Here is a 16,853-nt window from a genome sequence, read left to right on the forward strand (position 1 = left end):
GCTGCGTGGTGCTTAGTTGCCGACTGAGATTAAACCACGACATTTAGGGGCACTGAACATGTGGGAGCATTTTTTTTTTCCCAACCTATCCAAATTTCTCCCTCATTTCCAAATGCTCAAAAGATTTCCCCCATTCCTCATGTACTGCCGTGTGCCATCCAAAATTTGTGGCAGATAAGATTTGGGTAGATAAGATTTGGCAGATAAGATTTGCACGGGTCTGCAACTTATATTAAACCCATAAAAACGGGGAAATCGTTTGGCACAAGAGCACAGACTCGCACAAACCCACTGGCCGGCACCGCACAGAACGATCCTGCTGTCCGTGTGTGTAACCCCACGATAATATTTCTGGATAATGGTGCTACCATGAAAACAGCTTCAGGAGGAGATTACGTTTTCAAACGCACACAAAAGACTTTAACATGCTTTCCTGAAAACAAGGAGTGGCTTAGGAGATCTCGCAGATTTTTACAAGCACTTTACAAATTGTATTTAAACTGGGATTAAAGCGAGGAGTTTATGCGGTGTTTCAAGCTAAGTATCACAAGTTTCATTACCGCAGCACACAGAGAGATGAGCAAATGTTTGATGCATGTGCTGGGAAGTGTTCTTTGCAAACCAGCTTTGCAAAGTTGTTTTGGGTCTTCAGGCCATACTCATCTTCAGCAGGAGGGAAAAAAAATCATTTTTTGTTTAAAAAAAACAAAAAAAAGAGCAGACCCATGCATTACGGGGCAGGGTACTTCATCTCCGCTGTTCACTGCTGTTCCCAGGCTCCAGGAGCGTTCATTACTCACCTCCAAACAAACACCTTCGCTAAAATTAAGATGAAGCATGGCAACCATAAAGTTTAGCGGAGCCCCGGGTTTTTTTTTTGCTTTTCATCATTTACTTGTGCCCTTCTGACACATTTGGTTATTTAAAACACCGCTCGTGCCAATTCCTCATCCCCGACCGCAGTGGGAAGCATGCCGCTACCCGACTGTGATTTTTCTTCATTACTTCCAACAGACACTTGAGTTTTTGCTATGACCGAGTAGTTTTGATGTGTTATTGAGCAGAAGACCCAGATGGAAGCAGAGGATGAGAAAGCAAAGCTCTGCAGCCATGCCCTGGGACCCTCACCCACGCTGGGCATGGGGGACAGGGCTCCTTACCCTTCTTGGAAGAGCATGAGAAAATCCCAACGAGTAGCTCATGCTTGCACATCAGCAGGAGTTTGCATAGAGAGTTGCAACCTTTGGAGAAGCCTTGGAGATGCTCAATCCCAGGTGAAGTCAAAAGGAAAACCTCCCAGGAATGTTTACTGCCCCATTGACAAAAATTTAAGAGGAACAACCTTCTTGCACACCAAGCAAGGGTCAGATCAGCACACGTGGAGGTACCTAAAGGGTTACCTAAGCATACAACAACCCCAGCAAACACGCCTGCCCCGGTGCACGCATTCCTCCAGCCAGCCAGACTTGCCCGAATAAGGAGTGAATGACAAGCGACACCAGGAGGGCGTGAAGAAGAGCAAATAATTGAGATGAAATGTCAAGTTAATAAGCCAAACGCGAGGAAGATGGGATGGAAAAAGTAATTTAATCATCAGGGCTTGACAGCACAACGACTCTGCTGAGTCTTCGCCGTGAAAGCGGCGCGTAAGTGGTACTTTAGGACATTCTTTGCGAGCATTCTCTACTGCGGCTCGTTGCAGAGATGGTAAAGGGGATCCAATCGACAAGCCCAGGAGCAGCTTCTGGCTCAGCCTTTCCTCCTCCTTCCTTTTTCACAAGGGATTTGGCTAGGCCCAAAACTTTTTTCAGGTGCAAAGGTGCACTGCATCTTTCAAAACCCTGAAGCTGAATCTTCTCACGCCAGCTAAGAACCTGACCTTTTATTTCCATTATTCAGAAGGTTCAAACACCTAAAAAACATTCTGCTTTAAAAAAGACTCGGTCTTTAATCTTAGATTTAACATACAAATTCCTGACAGTTCAGATCCAAAATTACTAGATGAAAGACAAAAGTGTATACAGGTATTTTTTTCCGCCTTTTAAGCATTGATCTGTTTTTCCTTATATTTACTATCAGAGATGGGACTATTTACTATTGGAGATGCCACAGGGGTTTAAATCATTGTGCGAAGTGTCTGGCTAGAGAAAAGAAGGTACCACCAGGGATGACCAGCATCTCACTCCCTGGGCACCAAGATTTAAAACCCTTCCAGAACTTATGCTTTTCAGTCTTATAAATAAGACTGAACCTAACCCTTTTCCGCCCCACACCTACACTCAGCGCAACAGATGCCCACTTACAGCAGCTCCTTGTAAGATCAGCAACGGCTTCCGAACATCAATTTTAGACTATTTCCCCAGAACTACAGTGCAATATCTGCTTGATAAGCAGCTGCTGTTGACAGGAGAAAAACCAGCGCCAGGACACTGATATATCACTACTAATAAGCTGCTGCTGCAGGTGAAGAAGGCTGTTTGTATTCACACTTGGGGTGGTTTGGGCTGCACGCTGGCAGATATCAAGCACATCCTCATACCACAACGCGCCCATCTTGGTTCTCTGGCACTTATTTACCACTGAGGTTCACTTCATAGTGTTATTTTTTTTCTCCCTGGTTCATTTTTCAGCTTTCCCGCAGTGCTGGGAGGAAGAGCCCCCGCTCGCCCCGGGGCGCCCACCCGGCACACCGACACGCAGAGCCGAGCCCGTGATGGACGTGTTTTCCACCAGCTTCACCCCCCCTCCCAAAATCACTAACTGCACCACCCACAGCAGCGGTGTCGGGACACGTGCCTTGGCATGGAGATTGAGCTGGATGCCTCCGAGATGTCATCCCTAGACATCGCTGCTCCTAGAAAACCCCGCGGTTCAGAGGAGCCACCGCACTCAGCTGGGACGGCTCAGACCTCGTGCTAATTACCCTGATGATTTTTGCGAGCGCGTGGCGGAACCGGTGGTACTCCCAAAGGCTCTCCCTGTGCCAGCGCCCCGAGAAATTGCAGGGTTAGGTCCTGATCCCACTCCCCGGCGCGGCTCCAAACCAGCTCGGTCCCTGCCTGTATTTCAGAAATGCTTCACCTGCCTGAACGCTGCAGTCCCTCCAGCTCAGGAACAATTTATCTAAAATGCAAGATGAGATTTAGAGAGGAAGGCAAAGGAGGAGAAATGCAACCACGACCTGAGCTGTCTGCAGAGAAGGGGGAAAATAAACACCTTAAAGTCACCAACTTGACAGAAAACTGAAGAGCTTAAAGTCTCATGAAGCAATTCCAGGAACATCTCTATAGTATCACTCGTTTATTCAAGACCTTTGCAAACCTCATTAAAAATGAACTGGATTTGCATCAGGGAGAATGGGCGCCACGGGTGAAAGTTGACAAGAGCTCAACGGCCAAGATGCCCAAGTGCCTGCCCCACCAAGCTCCAGCTTGGTCCAATGTTCAGCGAAATAAAACAATTCTGAGTGCATTATCAGAGCAAAAGCCACGGGGGTTTGTTCTGAGGTTCAAATCAGTTCGTAACCATATTTCTGGCAATGAATCCCTCTGTCCGTGGCCTTTGATACAACCTCTTTGCAGTTGGGGTCTGCTGTTGGGGTTTCCACGACACCTCTCAAGGTGATGCTGCCTTCCCTGTCCCACCAAGGCTTCCTCTGGGCACAGAGGTAGGACATCTAGAGAGGTTCCTTGTGGCCATGCCAACCAGTGAAAGGGCAGAGCCAAACCTCTGAAGCTCTCCCAAAGACACAACCAAGGGGCACCTACTGGAGCATATCTCCATGGGCTACTCCCCATGGACCCCACCAAGTCAATCACACTTCAGGAGATCAGCCATGAAACCATCTCTTTTTATCTGTATTTCATCCTTGGGCAGCAGATTGAAGCCTCTGGGTTCCCAGAAGGACGGGCAGCCACCGCAGGGAAGGTCAGCACGGAGGCTGTGGAGCCGGCACTGCTCACGGTAGCACATTTGTTTGAAAATAGCAAATATGTTAACAATTAGGGAAAGGAAACGCTGAGAGGCTGCCTTGTTAATTAAGGAACTTGCTATCAAAGGACTCATTAAAAGCTACTGAAACGGAATGGTTGGTAAAATAAATACCCATTAATCTTAACGTGCAATCAGGAACATGCTGCCACTACCCACCTCATGGCGGGGGGAAAGGGGGCTCCTCGGCACACACCTACCGCTGCCAGAGCCACGGTGGTGGCACGAGCTGGCAACGGCCACCAACCAGAGGGTCCCAGAAGAGACCCAAGCAGGTTGTCCAAGGGGCACCATCCCACCACCCTGCAGGAGCACCTCTGGCTTTGTCGAGGAGGAACATGCTGGTGCCTCCTGCTTTTCACTTGGCCAAAATTAGGTGCAATGTGGTCACTGCAATTCATACAAAAGTCCTACTGTAGCACCAAGAACGCTTCCACCAACTCGCCAAAGAATTAATGCAGCATTTCCGTGAAAAACAAAGCCTGACAGGTTTCAAATGGTCTCAGAGTTTCCAATTTTTTTTATTTTTATTTTTTTTGCTACCAACAGAATTTCTTTGTGATCTGCAACAAGCATTGGGATTGATGTGATTAAGTATATTTAGACATGCAAATCCATGGACTTCATACAACAGAAAAGTGGGCCAAAAAATTGGAATTCCTCAATACTAAACGTCCACTTTTCTATAAACACCACAAGTTGTCCCAATAATTTCAACACTGAATGTGCTGGCTTTTCCAATTCATAATGCAATATTGGTGGAATATTTTGCAGAAGATGGAAACGTGATGCTATAATAATGAGCAATTGCTCGGCAGCATAAAACCAAGAATAATCCCAGCGGATACTTTCTGTGCAGGCAGGGATGAAGACTTCAGACCCTGCAGACCCCTAGGGCGTGATCTCCTGCCCCAGATGCCTCTGGCCTGTCCTTGCTGCCAGCAGCACCAGAGCCCCAAATCTCACTAAACCATGGGCAAAATCAGTAAAACAGCTCTGCTAATTGTTAAGAGGAAGATTTCCTGGCTTGCCCGTGCCATCCTGATTTGCTAGGTTCTTAACACCACCCTGATGCATTTTTTAATTGTTTTTGGTTTTTTTTTTTTTAAACTACTGTTCTGCAGTCACTGAAGATGGCAAAAACCTCCAAACCATTACCCAGATACATTAACAGTTCCCAAACAGTGAAAACAAACGTACAATGAGTACTCTGCTGGTTTTAAGAGGCTTACTTAAAAAACAAAACAAACCTCTTATTAATTGCCTAGAAATCCATTTTTAATTTTGACAAAGTGGGTTTTGTGGGGGCATTTGGTTGGGTTTTTTGTTGGGTTTGGGGTAGGTTTTTTCTTGGGGTTATTTTTGTAAGTTTGGTTGAGTTTTTATTATTTAAAAAAAAAGCTGTGGATCTGCACCCAACATCTTGCCAATAAAACTGAGTGTATCCAGGACGAAGAGGTCCAGGAGCAGCACGTGAGAGCCCCAAGCAAAACAGATGGTCAAGAAGAGGCATCCCTCTCTGCGTTGGCCAAGCCCGCAGGCTCGCGCAGCAATGCCCACCCTGAGCAGGGTGGTCTCCAAAGATGCCCCCTCTGAAGGCAGAAGCTCAGCTGGCATCAATGACCAGCTTGGCCATGCCGGCCTCTACGGGTGCATTTCTGATGGCATGGAGAGGCAACGGCACAGGGAGCATGGTCCAAACCAAAGCTTGCACCTTACAGGCCCACAGGATGGGATCACATGGACCCAGTGGAGGGACAAGGGGAAGGGGAGCTTCCTAAATTGATGTCTCTTTTTTAGTGGCCTTGGAGCACTGAGGAGTTTGATGGAAAGGTAGAGAAAACATCTGCCCCAATGTTTAAAAGAGAGAAGATGCTGATCTGGAGAACTGCGGGATACCACAGCTAAATCAAGCCCAGATTAAGGCACAAGAACGGAAGCAACCAGATGGAGTTAAAACACAACATCATGAGCGTCAAATCACTGGGAACGATACAGATTAGCAAAAAGAAAAGTTAATTTTTCTAAGAAGTTTTATGTTTAATATAGAAGGAGAATCAATGCAGTGTCTTTGTCCAGGAGACGATTAGACTTGTTAAGTGCTATACAGTCAGACACCACCACACATCCCAGAAAATCAAATCCATCCCTAGCAGTATTAGCTTCAGATTAGGTATCAAGAGAGCAACGCCTAACTAATTAATTCTATTTACTTGACTTTGCAGAACCCTTACTAAGAAGAAGAAATCACTTTTTCCTCCCAAAATTGTTTGCATTATGGAAAGAGGACGAGAGCAGACCAGTTCCTGGTTTCCAGCAGGGAACATGCCGTGGGCTGAGCCCTGTCACTCTCCGTTAGACGTGACCCGTGTGGGACGTGAGAGGTGACTGATGTGCGAGCATTCATAGTCACTGATTGATTTCAGCCACTGTCAAGCTCCGTATTTGATCTCTGGCTCCGTGAAGTCATCCCAGGAGCTACACACTAAAGCCAGTGTGTTGACTTACGGACTTGGAAAAAGGCAACTGGCACCAAGCTACAAGTTGACGTTCACGCGGTTTTGAAATTTGCCAAGGAAAAGAAGAAGAAACCTTCCAGCCAACAAGAGAAGGTTGGCGATGAGCAACGCGTGTGGGCCAGGGCTCCTGAGCACAGACCAATGCCTGTTGGGGAAAGTGATGCTCCCCAGCCTTGGACCCCCATCAGGTCTTCATATTACTTGACAGTTACAAAGTTAAAGGTTTCCTGATGGCCAAACTTATGAAAGGAGAAGCAATGACTGCACACATGTTTGAGGAAGGCATTTTGGATTCAATGCACAGCTGTGACCCACTGGAACCGTCAATGGCATCGCCTTCATGTCAACAGCCTCCCTTCCAACAGCCCCAAAATCCATCCTGCTACTCGCAGTGAACGGGACAGGCACCTGTGCCCTGGTTTACCAGGAATAAGAAGGGCCTCTTTCTCCCCAGGATATGCCATGCCAGAAGTGACCCGATGAATGACAGTTTCTGGTTTAGGAGGAGGACTGACGCTCTGCGCAGGACGAGCTACAGGCGTTGCTCCCCTTCCCTCTACACCTGATTACTTGGGCTGGGAGCAGGGCACGCTGCAGTCACCTATGGAAGCAGCTTCGTTGCCATTAGCAAATCACCAGATTTAAACAGATTATCACCACTGAGGTACTGTTGTAGCCTTTTCTGAGCGAAACTGGGATTTTGGTCTTCCCGTGACTTCAACCATCCCTATCATGTGATAGCTTGGTTCAAGAGATAGCCTTCCACCACTGGAATATCTCAGGTTCACCATAGTAAACCTATGAAGAGCAACACCTTAAAGCAGTGCCAGCTAATACAATTTCGAGTGAAATTTGTCTCGTGCAAAGACCCACTCACCTGGAAAGCTGACGGCATCTGAAGAGCGAAAAGAGCAGTTGCTCCAACCAACCTGGAAAGCCACCATCCTCTGACTGACGAGGGATTGCTTTCAAACTCATGCAAAGGCTGAGCCCAAGTTCATGTTTAAGTGGCTGTCTTCCAGAGGTATTTAAAAAAATCGACGGGGTGTCATTTTCAGAAGTAAACGTTTACTACTTATATTCTATTTTGAGCATTAAAGGGAAAACAGGCTGTCACAGATACGGCAGCAAGACAAACACATGGCAAAGCTGAACTCCCAACAGAAGCTTAGAGGCAACCAGACAAATAAAAAAGAAAAGGGGAAAAAAAAGCAAATACAGCAATTATTCTCACCACACAAAAAATAAACCAGCCAGTTACGCCAACCACTGCAGCCCGATACAAAACCCCTCACATTCCAACAAAAGAGGAAAAACCGTAACAGTTTGGCTGTGTCGAAGATGCCCAAGGTCAACAGCTGGAGGCTATTTTGGCTGAAGCTGGCGGGAGACTCAAGGCTCTCATACAGAGCAGCACAGCAGAAATCACATCGGGGGTGACGGTCACAATCAGCTCCCACAGAGAGATCTGAAAGTGCTTAGCTTTTTTTTTTTTTTTGATAATATTATTTTATTCAGTCTGGGTTTTTTTTTGGTCTTTAACCAAATGACACTTAATTTGTGGAGTAACCAGCTCCATGGCAAGGTTTTTCCTACATAGGCATCACAGGGTCTTGGCACTATGAACTGCATCTACTTGCTTACAAGCAGGAGTGAATACACCCAACAGCAAAAGCACAACTCAAGGATTTTGTAACCACGTATAATTGTGGGATCCAGGATGTAGGAGGATCCAGGATAAGAGCACGCACAGGAACACGAGATTTTTCCCTCGCTTTGACTGCACTGTCAGAGTCAACAAGCGACATCTACTTTATTTTTTGTTTTAAATAGGAAAATAAATAAATAGAAGGAAGGGCAGGGGGTGGAGAAGGGAAGTACCTCGGGACGCAGCTGTTACAACTGAGCACAGGACAGTTTCTTTGAAGCCTTATGGAGGCACACAAACACACAACCGGGCAGAGGTCTTTCGTAGAAGCTCAGTAGTTTGCAGCAAAGCTGGGAAGCTGCTGGGGGGTTTTTTGCATATGCAAAAAAACCCCAAGGAAAGAGAGGATTCCAAGATCTGCGTCTTTTTCCTTGCACACCATCCGACTGGCAGGATATTTTTAATTAACCACTTTTTAAAAGTCTATAGCACAGAAACAGTTGTGTGCAGAGCCTGGCGCACCCAAAATAAGCAATGCCTGCATTGGTGCACCCAGCTGCTGCCTGGTCTCCTGAGATGCTTCAGAGATCTGTGCAAGGACCTTCACACTGGACGCGGGTGGGAAAGCACTCCTGCCAGTCCAGGTTAGGTGTACGACAGCATTATGCTTTGAGAAACGCCAGGAATTATATGCTTTATCCTTCTTAGCCACTTGATTTAACTGTAGGCACTCTCATTAATCACGTAACCATCTGATCCCAACTCTCCCCACCAGGCTGGAGGTTCAGCCCATGGCATCAAACTCCCGTTCCAAATCTGCTGCTTTCCACTTTCTTTACGTGACCTTCTTTTTCAAACAATAAAATATTAAAAAGTACCTGCTCTCTAAATACTCTGCGCTGTTACGAGCTGCACTGCAAACGCCTGCGCCGCCTTCTTGCGCTGAGAAACGGCATCACGAGACAGGGAGGTGCAGGGGCCAGCAGGGAAGCAGCTACCAAAACCCGCACAAAACCCCAAATACATGGACAGAGCACATCACGACAGCTCAAACCGTTTCTCCTTCCCCCAGAGGGTATCTCCACGGCGTGACTCAACATCCCTGGCCCAGCTGCAGGAGGGAACCCTAAACCCAATTGCACCCTTGACCGAACTGTACAAACCTGGGGCTTTTGACTTGCCACGGTGGCAGTTTGGCAGCCTCCCCCCAGCACTAAATATTAATTTTCCAACATTTAAATGCGTTTCAGAGCAAATACTGCAAGCAAACACGAGCAGCAGACCGAGAAAGGACGGTGCTGTAGATTCACTACAACCCCAGGGAGAGGATGGCGACCCGTGGACCTGCTGGGCGGGCTTGGCCAAGGCACGGGCCTGATGCTCCTCAATTTTCTCCTCCCGTGCCCATCACTTGGGTCTCCACAGAGATCATTCACCTCTGAAAAAGACACCAAGACCCTGCAACAAGAGGCGTCAAGGAAAAAACGTGGTGCTCCAACAGCGGAGGCGCCTCAGCCTGCAAAGGAATGAAACCCATAAATAACCTGCAGTTAATGAGTCTCTATATGTACACAAGAAGCATGAAGTAGCCCTAATTTTTCTCAGTCCTATTTGTGCCTCCTAACGTGGAGCGAGGCTCTCTCCTGGTCCCCGTGTCCACAGGCTGAGGCTTTTCGAGTTACTTGACGCAAACCAGAGCCGTGGCCTGACCATGTTCCATGCGCGGCTCCACAACTGGAATGAACGAGGAAAAGAAAAAAAATAAATGACATATTTCATCCTCCTCTTTTGTGGCTTTTATTTTCTTTTGTATTCGCTTTGGGAATAACATTCTTTCCATTGGGAAGAGCCTGATTTTCCATTAAATACAAAGCAGCTGCCATTTTGGAAACAAAAAGTTGATTAAATACAGATTTATTTTTTTTTTTTTTTTTCCCCCCCCCCCTAACATATGAAGAGCTAGAACCACGCTTCTTTCTGCTGATTTATCAGGGCAAAGCATTTGCCAATTATGGCAGTAGGAAGACTTAAAGAGAGTGAACTGAATCGCTTCATTTTTGCTATATAATTTTATAATTATAATTTGAGGTTATAAATAAAAGGGGAAAGATCTCGAGGCTTGGAGCACAGCACACTGCACTCATCCTCACAGCAGAGCCCTCCGGCACACTGACACGAAGGGTTTCTCACCCTTCGCACACACATGGATGCTCCAGATTCCCCGTTTACGCAGATTTCTGCTTGCCGAGATGCCGAAGGAAGGGTCGGCGTGTTGCCATGACGTACGGCCGCCTGTTGGAAATGCAACTAATACATGACCTAAGGCCCAGATGTTGAACAGACTGGAAAAAAGGATGAGCTCAAAACAAAAAAAACCCCAAAAAACCACCCACTCCATTTCCACTCCATGAGCCATCAACGCCCAATTCAGGAGGGTTTTTTTTTTCCAAGCAGAGAGAATACTGAGCGACCAACACAAGCGGCGTATGAAACTTCAGCTCGTTTTACATTTTTCCAAAAACTACATCATACATTAAATTTCCATTTTCAATATTTAGATGTTATAGTTGAAAAACAGAGAAGAAAACATGGATGGTGAAAGCTGTAGAAATTACTTGTTTTTTAATTAACCCATCGGGCTCTCGTTATTTATTGCCATTTGTGAAACACAATGAAGAAAGACCACAGCCATCATGAGAAATCCGTAAGGATCTGCACTTTTAAAAGCTTCGCTTCTCTTTCTTGCTATTACATCTAACCTGGGCTACAAGATCCAGGGAGAACATCTCCCTGTGTAAAGGCACCCCTACGATGGTCACGAAACGACGTGACCTTAATTGCAGCCACTTCAACCATACCAATAGCCCTCAACCGTGCTCAGGCAGCTATCGGCTCCGAATGATGGGCACGAGCTCCCAACGCTTCTCCGTGCAACCTCAATTCAAGTGACCTCTGCACGGGGACCCCACAGGACATTGCACTTTCAGGTTGGGCTCCTCTAGGGCAGGTGGGTCTCCTCCCGTGGGTAGGTTAAGCAAGATAGCCGGGGGCTTTTGGAAGCAGATGTGGTGTTCACTGGTGTTCCTTCGCACGTTCACAACTTAAAAGAAGCCTTACAAGATTTCAGCTTGCCAGTGGATGAAATAAGAGGAAAGCATAAAATTGCAAAGTCTATTGTTTTGCTTAAATTTGCTAAAGGGGGAAAAAAAACCCAAAACCCCCCATGCTTTAACTTCTGTTAGGGTTTTTGGAAGGTATAGGCTGGGGCTCTGGCGCAGGAAGCAGCAGGCATGTTTGGATTCCTTACGCTGAGGATGCATTTTCGACTGCCAAATTCCCCGTACCGCACATCTGATTCTTTGTGTATGTACGTGCATGCAAAAGTAAGCATAAAATAGCTTTATAAATCTGAGTTTGTAAAATAAAAATCAAAGCCAAACATGCCAAGGTGACTACACAAAGGGAAGCAATACCTAGGGAAGCGTGCACACCCTGGTTTAAAGGATTTATGGGACTGGGCATTTTAGCTTCAATTAATTTTCAAAGTGCTGAAAGCAGACAAGAAACCATGTAATTACAAGATAACTTGGCTCACCCGGATTCGAGTTAACTAGCGCTCCTGGCTTAATCAGAGGTCAGCCTTCTCCCCAGCCAACAAAGCTAAATCCACCGTATTTGAATGCTTTGCTCCTTGCTTTAAAGCAACCATTAGTTCTTGTTTCGACCCCTTCATTTTGGGAAGTATTTGGGATTTCGGAGACACTTGAGAAGACCAGGAAAGTAATGCACAGCTACCAGACCGCAGCAAGGCGGGCAGCACAGGACCACACAGCCATGCAAGCGCTGCTCCAGACACCAGCCCATCTTCTCCCCGCCAAGGCACCCCCGTTTTAAGGGCATTTTGCCCAACCTTCAGGGCAAGCTGGTCCGAGCAACCCCCCAAGAGACTCGGATCATCTCTGGAGAGCAGAGGAAGCCCCCTGAGGACCATACAGGGAGGATTTTGGATACTGCTCATGCCCTGTCCATGTCTGCATCCCAGGCAACTTGCTTTTTTTTATGTGTGTCTGTATCTACAACACCAAGAAACTTCCAGGATTAGCCGCGACTACTTCCCACCGGACATTTTAAACTCCGTTACAATTACTCCTTTGTCCTACTATTTCGTGCAATCAGATTTTTATTTTTCAATCTCTTTTAGACAGACAGATTAGTGATTTATTTCCACCAATTAATACAAACTACCTAGAGAACAGAAAATTAGAGGGGTTAAAAGGAAAATTAGAATCCGTTGCAGTTAAAAACAAAACCAACTGAGAGCAGGCTAGCACAGTCCCACCATATAAAGGGATTACTCCATTCCTGACCCTTTCCAGGGGACCTCCAGGTATTATTTTTCATTGATTTACCTTAATGAAACTAATGCACCCCTCTCCATAGGAAGCTGACTCCATAGCTGTCTAGGCACTGGATTCAATTAAAGAAATAAATACATCTGGCTTCTAAATGGTTGAAAGTCTTGAAAAGCCAGAGGCAATACCAGTTTCTGCATCTGTCTCTCTTAGGGTACGCCCTAAGGACACCACATAGGATGGTCAACATTCAGCACCGTTCCTGGAAACCCGCGGCCGCAGGGGGATGCCCAAAGCATCCCTGCCTGCTCCCCGACAGCGCAGGCAGCTCCCGCAGCCCTGCCAGCAACCGAGCCACGGTTTTGATGGAAGTTGGCCTCAAAATGCTTTAACAAGGCTCTTTCTTTCCAGAAGCTGGCGTTGATTTGAGACCTCGATGTTGACTTAGAAACCCCCAGGTGCCCAGAGCCTGCAAATACTCAAGGCTTAGCTATGCTCAGTTTCCAGGAAAAGGGGTACACGCACCCAACTGCGGCGTGAAATATCAATACTACCATGGCAGCTTAGCATTAAAATGAAGAGCAGGGGTTAAAGGCAGAAAAGCAGAAGCTGGGGTAGAGGCTACGCCTCCGCAACGGCCGCATCTCACACCGCACAACCGCATCGAGCAGGGCTGCACCGACAAAAAAAACGAGGCACACTCTGCTTGTACGTGCCTTGGCTTGCAGACATGGGAACAGAGGAAACAAGGTAGCTCGAGAGCACTTTGTTTGCGATCTATCCGGGGAAGTGCTGCAGATTTTTCTCCCGCACATGAAACAAGCAGAAATGACAACAATTAGAGGGGTTTGTTGAACCAGAAGGCAGGTCCGAAAGGTCTCCTCTGCCTTCTTTGTGCTAATTGCCCTAATCCAAATAGGGAGATAGTAAACGTCAAGAACCCACACTATTTTCTGGATAAAATTCTACCACTCTAGCCGGAGGGAAGGCTTAGTGGTCCAAGCCCCGGGTCGGAGCACTTAGACCAGGAGGAACGTCAGGCTGAAATCCCCATGGGGGATTTGTCTGAACAAAATACAGGGAGTGAGGGGGGATTTTACAAAGATCTTTTCTCTTTCAAGCAGAAGTTGAAGATCCCATCATGCTTTCCCTAATAACAGGCATTTCCCCTAATTCCCCGCACATTTAGGGATGCATGGGGGATAAAAGGAGCCAGTTAAATGCGACGTGCTCTAAAAGCAACAATTTAGCAATGCTACTGCAACAGCACGCTTGTGGGCGACCTGTCCAGAAGGAAACCCTTTCCCCTGGTCTCTTATTTATCCTATTGATTTAAACTTCTACTCAGTCTTTTTCCTTTCCTCCCTTCCCAGACTAAGGACCTTTTCTGGTTCAACTCACCCTCTAACATTTGAGGTGCGAGCAGAGCAGACTGAACGCGCACGACACGCAGTCTTGTACTCACCGACATTGTAGAGTGGACATCTACATCCCCCTACAGAGGACAACACAGGGAGTTTAAAGTCAAATGCAGAAGAGAGCAAAGCAACAGCAAGAAAGGCAGAGACGTACACATCGGTCATCACCCGTAGGTGCCTACAACCCCTCAATGCTCCAACCAAGGCACCGGCTGCTCGGCAGTTGGCAGAGTATTAAAAAAACAAAATATGGGCTCTTTGAACCTGGTCTAAGGAGGATGAGGAAGAAATCAAAGTACCACAAGACCAGTTTTATTGCTATTAAATATGCTCAGCAAGTCAACATCCACGTGCCTCAGCTCTCCCACCTGTAAGATGGAGGTGATGGATGTCAAACCCTAGTGAGTGACAGCAGGGATAAGCTCAAACAAAACTTGCTCAGCTCTTCCGAGGGCAAGGAGATGTTACCTAAGCACAGACAGGACTCGTGCAAATCTAAAGAAGGTGTCTTTGGTGCTCTTATGATGTTTTCATGACAGTTATATTCCACTTTGGTCCCTCCCAACGTGGTCAAGGCTGTGGTTGGTGCAAAGTTCAAGGCATTTTACTTCTATGCACAGTGCCTTGCCTTTTAAAATAGTACAGAGGGATTTGGCTTTTTAAATAAAAACATAGGTAATCGTTCTCTTTAAAAAGAAAATAAACACTTCCAAAGCTCTTTCTACCAAAGCAAGAGCTGCCGGGGCTGGTGTATTTATTTGCAACCGAGAAGAGATGCCAATACGGTGAATAAGGCAAAAACATTGCAGGCAGAGTGGCCGCAGCGTGCGCGCAGCTCCAGCTGAAATCTGTGCCTGCCATCTGGCAAAAATAAGCACAAAAGGAAAAAAAAACAACCCAAAAACCCCTCTGCAGAGAGTTCATGCTGAACTACTCAAGACGGCAGAGGTTAGAGCTTGTTCAATCGCTGAAAGATTGCTTCCCCTTCCCGGGTCAGCATCACCTCTTGACCTGCCCTGATTACCTTCCAAAGGAGGTTATCAAGATACAAGACTAACAGAGGATTAAAGGAAACTTAAAATAAAAACAAAACACCCCCCCCCTTCCCCCAACCCTGCTCCCCTCCCCCAAGAAAACATCCTTGCTTTGTTAACCTGACAGTTCACTGTAGGTGTTGACACAACCCTCCATCTTTGAGAAGCTTAATGTCAACAAATCAGTGTGTTTGGAGTAGCCCTGTCAATGCGATTTACATTAACTTGTCTAACAAGAAATAAAAACAACAATCAGCCATCAAAGACAAAAGGCTTTTTCAGTCATTCTTTTAAAAGTATTATGCTGGAAATGTTAATTTTTGAGGCCATGGCCCTTTACTTGCTGAAAACCAGAAACCACCTCTTTTTTTTTTTTCCCTCCCTAAAATACAGGGGGGGCTTAAGTATTTTTTTTTCTTAAAAAAAAAAAGTATTTTCTTTTAAATGAGGCCCGAGCATCCCATGTTAATAAGCTCAGCAGCAGCAGTAACTGACCCTCCCTGGTTTAACGCAGGAAGAGGGAAGCCTTGAAGCCAAATGTTAATTATGCTTTGATTTCCACCAGCGTGTTATTTGCTTTGAGACATTTTGGGCACTTAGCGGAGCATTTTCGAATTGTGGTCCTACACCACCATGAAAATTTCATGCAGCAGTGGTATGCACCAAACCCCTGTTAACTTCACCATGAACTTTTCCTCCCCCCCGGCACATGCTGTACCCACCAGCATGCCCTTTGCAGCCGGGGGCTCGGCGTCCCCAAGCAAAGCTGGAAAAAGCAAATCAATTCCAGGGATTCCTAATACCAAGTGGTTTCCACCATCTCCCACAGTGTCTACTCTCATGCTCTAAAGGAAAAAATAGGGATTGCAATTCCTGCTTGAACGCTAGAGAAAGTGGAGACACTTTATGCCACTCCACCAGCCAGGACTAGTTTTGGTCTGGGTTATTCTTCCTGCTTGAACAGGGAGGTGGACCAGATGATCTGCTTGCCCAGAGAGGTGGTGGATGCCCCATCCCTGGAAACATTCCAGGTCAGGTTGGACGGGGCTCTGAGCAACCTGATCTAGTTGAAGATGTCCCTGCCCACGGCAGGGGGGCTGGACTAGATGGCCTTTAGAGGTCCCTACCAACCCAAACTATTCTATGATTCCATGACCTCCAGAGGTCCCTTCCAACCTCAACCCTTCTGGGATTCACCCTAATAAATACAGGAAAAATTCAGCCTCGTGTATCCAAAAAGGGAAACACAAAACCTAATGCTCAAATCTTGGCTTGGAGTCGCCTTTTAGCTCGCTCAGCATCTCTGCTCCTCTTCACCCCCTCTCCGAAACGTTGACTTGAGTCAACCGGACCCTTCAAGGCCATCTGATCTGCCTTGCGGCGAACTGGAGCCTTGACCCCAGAAAGGTTTCCTGCAGATGAGCAGCCCCGTCCGAGACAATGGGATTACTCACACCCGTCAAGCTAAGGAGCCGCCTGCATTTTTGCAGGCTCAGGACTTTCGGCTCCATTCTATTACAGGACAGCACTTTTTGTTGGTGTAATTTTAGCACAGTAACCGCATGCTGACATGCCCAGGCTGAGTTTCTTTGATCAGCAGGTGAAGGTTTTTCTCAGTGTAATTACTGCCGTGACAAAAGGCAGGTGAGTAGCTCGGCTCCTGCCACTTAGTCATCTCCTGAGACTGCCACTCTTCTCTCCTAAAAACTGCTGCAAGTTCAAATAGCAGGAGAGCGCTTCTGACTTATTTTAAAATCGTGTAAATTCAGTCAACATGAAGGTACCTGCTCTGGAAGACAGAGGCATTTCCAAACCAGGAAAGGACGTGAGAACAGGAAGGGACGGTGTTGTGTGGAGGCCATTTCTAGGGACAAGAAGATGCTCCACTCTCC

At 46.7% G+C, this 16,853-nt stretch overlaps 1 protein-coding gene across 3 annotated transcripts in view; it reads right to left on the minus strand.

Moving 5' to 3' along the window:
- EXOC6B (exocyst complex component 6B) overlaps positions 1-16,853 on the minus strand; it is a 271,015-nt gene that overhangs the window by 98,139 nt on the left and 156,023 nt on the right. For all 3 annotated transcript variants that reach the window (XM_009290673.2, XM_009290672.2, XM_019474974.1), the window contains exon 19: positions 13,975-14,004. In XM_009290673.2, coding sequence (XP_009288948.1) covers positions 13,975-14,004 — 30 coding nt within the window. The remainder of the gene's footprint in view (positions 1-13,974; positions 14,005-16,853) is intronic.

The sequence above is a fragment of the Aptenodytes forsteri genome, unplaced genomic scaffold (assembly GCF_000699145.1).
Source record: "Aptenodytes forsteri isolate BGI_AS27 unplaced genomic scaffold, ASM69914v1 Scaffold236, whole genome shotgun sequence".
Taxonomy (NCBI): Eukaryota; Metazoa; Chordata; class Aves; order Sphenisciformes; family Spheniscidae; genus Aptenodytes; species Aptenodytes forsteri.